Source organism: Salarias fasciatus, chromosome 5 (assembly GCF_902148845.1).
Source record: "Salarias fasciatus chromosome 5, fSalaFa1.1, whole genome shotgun sequence".
NCBI classification, from domain to species: Eukaryota; Metazoa; Chordata; class Actinopteri; order Blenniiformes; family Blenniidae; genus Salarias; species Salarias fasciatus.
Genome location: NC_043749.1, coordinates 28,890,110 through 28,899,584, shown reverse-complemented (window position 1 = coordinate 28,899,584; position 9,475 = coordinate 28,890,110). Strand labels below are relative to the sequence as shown.

The 9,475-nt window shown below is 41.5% G+C and overlaps 2 protein-coding genes across 2 annotated transcripts; both read right to left on the bottom strand.

The window, feature by feature from the left end:
* Positions 1 to 309: 309 nt before the first annotated feature.
* Positions 310 to 2,987, bottom strand: LOC115388497 (odorant receptor 131-2-like). The gene is made up of 4 exons (XM_030091658.1): positions 2,887 to 2,987; positions 2,555 to 2,693; positions 2,050 to 2,475; positions 310 to 567 (listed from the first exon to the last, which is right to left on the bottom strand). The coding sequence occupies exons 1-4, from the start codon at positions 2,949 to 2,951 to the stop codon at positions 310 to 312; spliced, it is 888 nt and encodes a 295-aa protein (XP_029947518.1). The 5' UTR covers positions 2,952 to 2,987.
* Positions 2,988 to 6,936: 3,949 nt separating this feature from the next.
* On the bottom strand, positions 6,937 to 8,560 carry LOC115388496 (odorant receptor 131-2-like). Its single transcript, XM_030091657.1, has 2 exons — positions 8,456 to 8,560; positions 6,937 to 7,752 (listed from the first exon to the last, which is right to left on the bottom strand). Exon 2 carries the CDS (start codon positions 7,711 to 7,713, stop codon positions 6,937 to 6,939), a length of 777 nt encoding a protein of 258 aa, XP_029947517.1. The 5' UTR covers positions 7,714 to 7,752; positions 8,456 to 8,560.
* Positions 8,561 to 9,475: the final 915 nt, after the last annotated feature.

Below are 9,475 nucleotides of genomic sequence, written 5' to 3'. Positions count from 1 at the left end.
CCTGGACGGTGCTTGAACCCACAACCTTCCTGCTGTGAGGCGAGAGCGCCTTCCACTGCTCCCCCATGCGGCCCTTTAAGACGAATGATAAAGTGCTTTGAAAATGACATGTGAGCCACGCCCGGTGTTTTATTCCAGGAAACTGTCCACTCAGGACATGTGTGCTCCTCAGACTTGAACTTATCGCCCCAGTCCTGGTTCCTCCGACTGTCCTGAAGCTGTGGTCCGTTTCAGTGTACTTCTCGCTGTTCGTGCTGCAGAGCAACCTGAAGGTGACGGAGGATTTTCGGCTGTGGCTCCGCGATGGGGTCACTTCACCTGCAGGTTCACCTTCAGCACCAGCGGCCTGATCTGCACGGCGCCGCCACGGTGGCAGGACAGGTAGCGGGTCCAGTACTTCCTGAACTGCTCGTCCCGGAAGCCGTAGATGACGGGGCTGAGGAATCGCGGGATGATGTAGACCAGCAGGAAGAAGATGTAGCGGATCTCCAGGCTGAGCTGAGGGAAGAGCGAGATGAGAGCCGCCTGCAGGGAGGGAACCACGAAGGCCAGCATGCACAGCATCAGCTGCAGGAGCAGGACCAAAGGACAAAGACACACAACTGAGATATGCAGCATTCACAACGGATGCACTGATCTCACACTCATGTCTTGAGTGTTTTATGAAAGTATGAGCTCCGTCAGATGATAAAAGGGTTTTAAATCATGTAAAATCTCTCCAATTTAAACATTTGTTCTGCTTGTCACGTCCTCTTCACGGCTCTGGAGGCAACTTTACTCTTCATCTGAGCATGTGCAGAACATGGACTTCAGCAGTAGAGATGCTGCATTTCCCCCGTTTCCATGGAGACAGAGTTGGAGCATTTTCAGAAAGTTCCCACGTTTGAAGAAATTCTCAAAAAGCTGCGTTTTTACCCAAAATGCCACAAAAGCTTTCCTGGAAGCTGCAGTCTCAGACCTTGTAACCTGGACTGGAGCAGATCTGCTGGAGAACAATCCAGGTCTGACTGATGCTCCGTGTGATTCCTGAACACCTGCTGTGGTTTTGTCTCTCGCTGGGTGTGTTTGTTTGACTTGCAGTTCGGTGAAGAGAGCAGAAACAAAAGGTTTATTTCATTCTGCTGAGACATAATGATACAGCCGCACGCAGCCGTTTATCTTTCCAGTCATTGCTTCCTCCTCCTCCTTTAGGGTGATGTAAATGTGTATCATTAGGTTTCAACTGCAGGACGTAAACCTTCCATACCTACAGTATCTACAGTTATACTTTCATCTAGAAGGGTGATCTTCATTTGAATTTCTATTTCTGGTTATACTATGCAATATTCTGTCATTTCATCTGTATTTGACTAAAGAAAAGCTTTCAAACAGGAAGAGAAACTATTCCCTCATGAGTACTTTTTGTTTAAAAGGTTAATAGTTTATATAGTTAATAGTTTTTCCGGTGTTGGTGAATGATGAAACATGTTGCTTCCACAGTTGTTCCGACACACAACGTGACAGGATGTGGACAGAGGAGGCGCTGTGATAGGGCGATTTATGTGAAACTTTAACTCATGGTCAAGACGCCACGGCTGTAGAAACTAGTGACAGAGACCAGAACATGTTCTGAAACTGGGAGCTTTATATGTTTATTTGCACTCTGAAAATGGGTATTTTTGAATGGGTTCCAGTGAGACCTGAACTCTTTTTGAAAACATCATCGCCCCCTGCTGGAATTTCCCCAGTATTAGAGCTTTTCTACACTTAAGCATTATCTTCACTTTTTACCAGCGGTGATTGGCGCTTAGCGTTTACCCATCCTGCTTCTGGATTGTGGAGGTGCAGCCATATTAAAGCATCCTAAGAGCAGATGGAGGTCACAGGTCGTGTTCAGGGAGCTTTGGGATTCAAACCTGTAAAACTTATCGTTACATTGCAGCACTGGTTGGTTGCATGGACTGATGGGTGTGTGCATGAGTGGCTGGATGAACAGAAGCGTGCATAAATTCTTGTGTTATGACTGATGGACGCATCGAACCATTGATGGATGCGTTGCTGCAGGCCTACCTGAGCCCCGTGAAGCAGCACCGTGTTTCTGGCTCTCTTCACGGACGCCAGGCCGGCGGAGGCGGCTCTGGCCGCCAGCATGATCTTACAGTAGGTGTAGACCAGCGTGAGAGCCACGAAGGAGAGGTAGGCCCCGTCGAAGAAGCAGTTCTTGTAGTAGATGGAGCGGTCTCGGAACAGCAGCGAGTGGTCGCAGAAGATGTTGGCGTGGAAGAAGCGCGGCGGCTCCTTGACGACGGTGATGAGGAGGTCCGTGGCGGGCGGCGTGACGGTCAGCATGAAGATGACGCTGATGAGGACCAGGGTGCGCGGGACGGTGCACATCTGGCCGTAGTGCAGGGGGAAGCAGATGGAGATGTAGCGCTCCACGGCCATGCCGGCCAGGATGAGCGGGGTGGAGCGGGTGGTGAGCACCGCAGTCATGATCTGAGCGAGAAGAGGGCGTGAGGAATGAGAGCGACGCACGGTGAGGAACGTCAGCGTCGGCAGCCGTGCGGAGCGTCACCAGCAGGCAGCAGACTGAGGCGTGGATCTTCCTGAAGATGTAGCTGACCACGTAGAGGGCGGTCACCAGCGTGAGCTGCAGCGCGTCGTTGATCACCATGCAGATGAACATGATGTAGCGGGGGTTCTCATAGAAGAGGCTGCAGGCAGAGGAACCCAACACATCAGTCCGCACACGTTCTTTTAAAAAGACAAGAATTTAAAGGTATAGTGTGTAAAATTCTAGTACTGTAGGGGGCAGTATTGAGCTGCTGGCGTGTTTAGAGCTGTAACTACAACTACAGTTGGAGAGAAGTGTTGGTTCAGCTGTGTATTTCCGGCTGTTGGCTGCACCTGTGTCGGAGGAAGGTGTGCACCATGCTGCTGTTGATCACGCTCAGGGCGAGCCACACCAGCATGGCCACGATGTTCTTGGTCAGAGCATTGGTGAAGCTGTCTTTGGGGAACGCCACAGCGCCGCCTGTCAGCAGGGAGCTGCTGTTCAGCAGCAGGTCAGGAAGCCCGGTGGAGGAGGAGGAGGAGGAGGAGTTCATCTGCAGCTCCAGTTTCTAAACCTGATTAACCATAAAGCATTTCATATTACACATTAAAATAAACAACAACAGTTTCGAATAATGTTTTCTCACTAACATCCATATATACATTCTCATTTGTCAATTAACTACAATAGAAAACATTGTTAAAATATTCTGTGCCTTCCAAATTTATGAGTTCAAGATTCACAGTAAGATTTTAAACTCTTGAGGGAGAATAAATTGAAGTAATATAAACCATTTCTGCTTGTCTGATCACAATAAGCATGTACTAACTATATAGATTCTTGATTTTCTGGAAATATAATTTAAAAACACAAAATAAAACAACTCATTGTGCAGTTTTCATGTTGGACTTTATGATGATGATCAAAGATGCAGAAACGTCACTTCACAGGAAACTAACTGCATTTAAAGATTTAAGTCTTTTAAATATGATCAAACCAAAAATCAAATCTCAATAAAACCTGAAACTTTGTTCTGTTCAGATAAATCATAACGGGAAGCTTTGTTAATCGTTGCTTTTTACTTAAAAACAAACAAACAAAAAATCCCACGAGAAGAAATGGGACATGATGATGAATTACTGTTTAAAAATTAAGATAAATTTTATAAATGAAAACATTTTTCATTTCAAGCATTCACTCAAAGTACATGACAAAATATTCAGCACCTAAAATAGGATTTAAATCTTTTCTAGATTAAAGATTATTTTAGAGAATTCCTTTAATTCAAGTAAAATGTTTCTTCAACAGCTTTAAAAGTTTAAACGTTTGTGTGATTTTTACTATTTTTTGTCTGTTGAATAAAATACACTCAGTGTGTTCAGATGTGACATACAGAAGCAGATTTTTTGTTACCCTATATTTACATTTTCTATTAATCCAAACTTGCTTTAATTTCAAACAGATTCACAATTTCACATATTCTTTATATTTTATTCTTCATGATTTTAGCTTCTGAAATGTGAAAATGCAATGTTTAACATCAGAACGTTTCATAAGATCAGATATTTCTGATTTTGGTCTCAGCACGTCATCATCAGAAAGAACCTTTTAAACAGATATTGATCTGTTGATTTTTGCTTTGAAGATGAATTATTTCTCTTAAGCTGAAATATAACTTTTAAGGGATTTTTATTCTTCTTTTCACGTCTGAAGATAATGTAGATTTCTAGATAAAAACAGACGTCAAACTCTTGACACAGTGTAAAATGAAATAGAGCACAACAGAAGACTGTAGAATAAAAAAAATCTCTTTCAGGAACAATGAGAAAATATTAAGAGTGACGTGAATTAAAAAGGGATTCATATGAATAAATTCATCAGATTGAAGGATTTGAGGTTGTTGTTCATCAGCTGAGGAGAATTATTGTAGATTATTAAATTAAAACAGAAAAATAATGACTAAACATGAACATGAATATGTCAGAATGATGATCTGAGCATTTATAAAGAACTATTGTTCTGCAGGATGTAATGAAATTGATCGTGAAGTTTTTTCATGAATAAATAATATGAAAGGGACGGGGCTTTTAAGTTTACACTTCTTCCCATTCATTTTGAATATTATATTATATATATTATTTATATATATTAAATTAATATATATTGTAATATATATATATATATATATATATATATATATATATATATATATATATATATATATATATATATATATCTCAATTGTGGAATATAGTGGTTGGTTGTACAAAACGGAAGCATGTATTCAATAAATTTCATTCATTCATTCATCATGAAAATTCACAGTGAAGTATATCAAAATATGAAAATATTCTAAACTATGAACATTTTGTCTTCGTTTGAAAGAGAATAATTAAAGAAAGCTATTAACTTTTCTACGATGTACTTCATTATTTCTGTATCAGCAGGAGCTACTTTGCTTCATTAAACTTAAAAACTTATTGTGACATTTCTACAACATTTAACTTATTTGCACATGAATGCAAAGTCACTGCTGGAAATTTTCAAAAGTTTGAAAAGAAAAACTGAAAGAGTTCATAAAAATCAGTTTTCCCTTTATTAGATCCAAACTAATTTTAGATTTATTACACATAACCTGAAATATTACAGACGGTTCGTACAAATAATAACTGACCTTCATTTTGTTAGAATTAAATGTTGCCTCATGTTTTTTGTTTTAAACACTATTTTATATATTTTTATGTAAAATTTTAAAAAAGGTTGATGCTAAAATGTAGTTTTAAAGGTCTACTTTCAAGAAAATTCTGACATTAAGTCCATAATGTGATGGCATTTTATGCATATTATGTTGCATCTTAACTTAACATGAGGTTTCTCACATTGTGTCAGTTTAAAACAAACAGAGCCTGCAGTCAATTAAATATAAATCCTGCATTTTTGACAAAATTGGAACGTTAATCTCTTTTCTGTCACTGAACAAAACCACTACACACACCTGATGAAGATTGACATATTTCTGTTCTAAATATTCACAACATCAAAAGATGTAGAGCAGAATGGAACATTTTAAAGCTTTTTTCTTAAAGACAAATAATGAAATGAAGCACCTGCAGGAGCTGTGACCTGATGAAGCGTCTCAGACAAATTCCACACAGAAAGACTGAAGGAGTTTCTCACCTGCTGAATCAGAGAGGCGGCCGCAGGCCTCCTGCAGCCAGCCGCCTCTTTTATGAGGAGAGTGTGTGTGAGTGTGTGTGTGTATTGATCATGTTGTCAAGGGGAGTTGGAGTCTGCGGACCTCCTCAAGGTCTCTGTTACACCAAAGCACAAGTCTGTTTACCCCTGACCTTTCAAAAAAGAAAAAAAAAAAAAAGAAGAAAAGAAGCCTGAGTTCTTCGCTGCCTAAGCCAGAATCCGTGCCTGCTTCAGCACGTTTTACCTCACACGTTAACTGAGTTTCTAAGGTTAATGGTTCCAAATCTCACCTTTGAATGACTTTATCAAAAGAACAAAATGTCCGTCCAGTCTTAAGCTTGGACCCCGTTCACACATTTCAAGTATCTGTTTTGAGTTTTAGTTTCAGAAAAGTTTCATGTTTAGATGGCAACATTGTCTGAAACGATGCAGTTTCCATGTTTGGCCACCAGTAGGAGCTGTTTTCATGTAATAAAACCCCTTGTGTGCATGGAGACAGCAGTACAGTGTGTGTATGTGAAAAATAATGTGTACTCCGGTGTAGTGATGGACTTTATTTGAGAAGCTCAATTAAATTCAGAGTAAGAGTACACACACACACACACACACACACACACACACACACACACACACACACACACACACACACACACTGTTTCCTGTTTCCTTCGACCGCTGTGATCATGTGCAGGATCAGCATTTTCAGAAAAGTTTCATTTTTTCTGTTGACATTGAGCAGGAGCATCTTCAAAAAGTCGCATTTTCAAAAAGTCGCATTTCAAAAAAGTTGCATTATCAACAGCTGGGAATAAGTTGTCGAATAAGATCGTAAAGATTTTTTTTGTGACATTTTACATAATAATGCTGGCTGAAGCTTGGTTTGGTTAAAGTTTGGTTAAAAAGCTCAGTCTTGTTTTTATCAGATAAAGGGAGGAAGATGCTCTATAATCTGACCTGAATTTAAAAAGTGACCCAGGCTTTACTTTATATTTCCAGTCACTATCACTGTTGCCAATGGCTGCAAATAAATCCAATATTTTTGTTTAAATGTTGATATTTTACTATTTAGAAATCTTCGCTTTATGTTTTAACTCACATTTCAAACTTTGTCTTAGTGCTTTTAGAACTGGAGTTACACTTTTCATGCTTTTTCAGCATTTTTCTTTGTTCTTTCCACATTAAAACTGAAAGAGCGTGTCCTCGGCCTGTTAGAAGTTGCCCTCGTCCACGGGGGTCACTTTCTGCGCCGTGCCGCCCCGCCTGCAGCTCATCAGGTGCATCTTCAGATACTTCCGGAACTTCTTGTCCCTGACCCCGTAGATGATGGGGCTCAGGAAGCGAGGCAGGATGTACACGATCAGGTAGTTGGCGAAGCGGATTTCCAGGACCCTCCCCGGGAAGATGAAGCGCAGGACCACCTCCACGCTGGGGGAGATGTAGGACAGCATGCACATGGCCAGCTGCGCCCCGTGCAGGAGGATGGTGTTCCTCGCCTTCTGCGCCGACATCTTCTGGGTGGAGAGCGCCCGGGCCGCAAACAGGATCCTGAGGTAGGTGAAGACCAGGACGAGGAAGACGCAGGAGAAGTAGATGATGTCGAAGGCCAGCCTCTTGTGCGCCAGGATGGGGTCCTTGAAGATGTTCTGGCGCAGGCAGAAGACGGACTGGTGGAAGAACCTCAGGGACTCGGTGGCCAGCGTGACGAACAGGTCCGTGATGTCCGGAGCGACGCACATGAACCAGATCAGCCCGATCACCATGTAGGTGCGCCTCACCGTGCAGATCTGGGCGTAGCGCAGCGGCTCGCAGATGGCGATGTAGCGCTCGATGGCCATGCTGGCCAGGTTGACCGGCGTGTTTCTGGTGGTGAAGACGGCCACCAGGATGAAGAAGCAGCAGAAGGACACATTGATCTTGAAGAGGATGTAGCTGAGGACGAAGAGGGTGATGGTGACCGTCAGCTGGATGGCGTCGTTGATCACCATGTGGATGAAGAGGATGTAGCGAGGATCTTCATAGAAGATCTGGAGGAGAAACGGAGTCAGATACGTCTTTATGCAGCCGATTACAGCATCCTATCCGTCAATCATCACTTCATCTAAAATCCTGTTTACATGACGTTTTTAAGTGAAAACGAGGAACTTTTGTTATGTTTTGGGGTTCTGTTCTCATGAAAACACAACTTCTTGAAAATGCTGCTACTGCACATGTGGAGTGAACGGCCGTGATGAGCGAGTCGGTGGACAGTAAGAACAGTGGCGGCCTCCAGGCCCTGAACAGGATGTAAACCGACAGGTGGGTTGAAGGGGAAAATCATTTGGCATTATTTTCAAATAAAAGAAGGTGATATATAAATACCTTAAATACAATAAATCCGAAACTTACTAATTATTTAATTAAACATGCTTGACTTAGATTTACGTATGCATGTAATGAGGGCCTTTCCTCATGAGGATGATGCCACCATGAGGTCCTCCTGAAGCATGAAAAACAGTATGTGTGTGTGTCCAGGTGTTCAGAGTGTGTTTCCATGAGTATGAAACTAAGAAGGATCCAGGTCTCCAGAAAATGTTTTAACTTTATGCAGTGGATGCAAATCCTTTAATCCATTATGATTTTTATTAGAATGATATTTTTTTTTATCTGTTTAACCCTTTCTCTGTTATTTTTCTGTTAATGCTGTGAAGAACTTTGTGTGTGCGTGTGCGTGTGTGGGTGTGCACGTACCCGGTGTCTGAAGAACGTGGCTACCAGGGTGCCGTTGATGTAACTGAGGACGAGCCAGACCAGAACCACGATCAGGTTCTTGATGAAGGCGCTGGTGAAAGTATCTCTGACGAACAGAAACTGCAGCCGCGGGACAGGAGGAGCGTTTTACCGTCACGTTTATGCAGTCAGAACACATTTCACATCCACTTTTCACCACAGATAATGGAACGCTGGGGCGAGTCTGGAGGACGGAATGTCTTTTTTGGGATGTGGTGGTTAGAAAACACAGCGGGGTTCACCGAGTCGCGCCTGACCTTTAAAGACGAGCTGCTGATCTGGGATCTCCTTCAACAAATACGTCTTCAGTTACCATTTTACAGAAACACTCAAAGAAAAACTTCAAAACAAACCGTTGAAAGTTTATCATGAAAACTGGCAAAAAGCATATAATACAAGTTTAAAATCTGACTTCATGCAGTGATGACACTGGATTTGATGATGATTTTAAATACCTGATTGAAGGACGTGGTGTTGTTTCTGTAGTCCACAGATGAGCTCATCCTGCTGAAGCTGAAACACACTGAGAAGGCGTAGAGAAGCTGAGATTTTCACCTCATAAAGAAATGGATTCATTTACAAACTCTCCAAAATATTGGACATCATTCAGATAAAACTGTTGTTTTCGGAAGTCTGTTTTTAAGTAGCTGCTGTAAAACTTAAAAAGGTAAAAAAATTCCACTAAATTTGAAGTAGATCAACTTCCTGATATTTATTTCTGATGTATTCAATATTTAAATATTTTACTTTTCCTTTAAGCCAATGAATGAACCAAACCACAAGTACAAAACAATGCAAAAGTGACTAAACAGGACACATAATAGTGTATAAAGTGCACCTCAAAACGTGAACGAGATTTGATTGACTAGTTCAACTTTTAAAACTGCTTTGGATCAGGGATCATTAAGTGCCTTACATTGGAGCAAAGTTAATAATAAAAAGATATGTTAAAAAAGCAAAATGATGCAGAAAGACATAAAG

Bases quoted from the DNA above. Each gene is read 5' to 3' on its own strand.
- LOC115388497 (XM_030091658.1), bottom strand. From the start codon at position 2,951: ATGCTGGTGTGGCTCGCCCTGAGCGTGATCAACAGCAGCATGGTGCAC. The intron at 2,694-2,886 runs GTGCAGCCAACA...CTCTGCCTGCAG, and splicing joins CACACCTTCCTCCGACACAG to CCTCTTCTATGAGAACCCCC. The intron at 568-2,049 runs GTAGGCCTGCAG...CTGCTCCTGCAG, and splicing joins TGCTGCTTCACGGGGCTCAG to CTGATGCTGTGCATGCTGGC.
- LOC115388496 (XM_030091657.1), bottom strand. From the start codon at position 7,713: ATGGTGATCAACGACGCCATCCAGCTGACGGTCACCATCACCCTCTTC.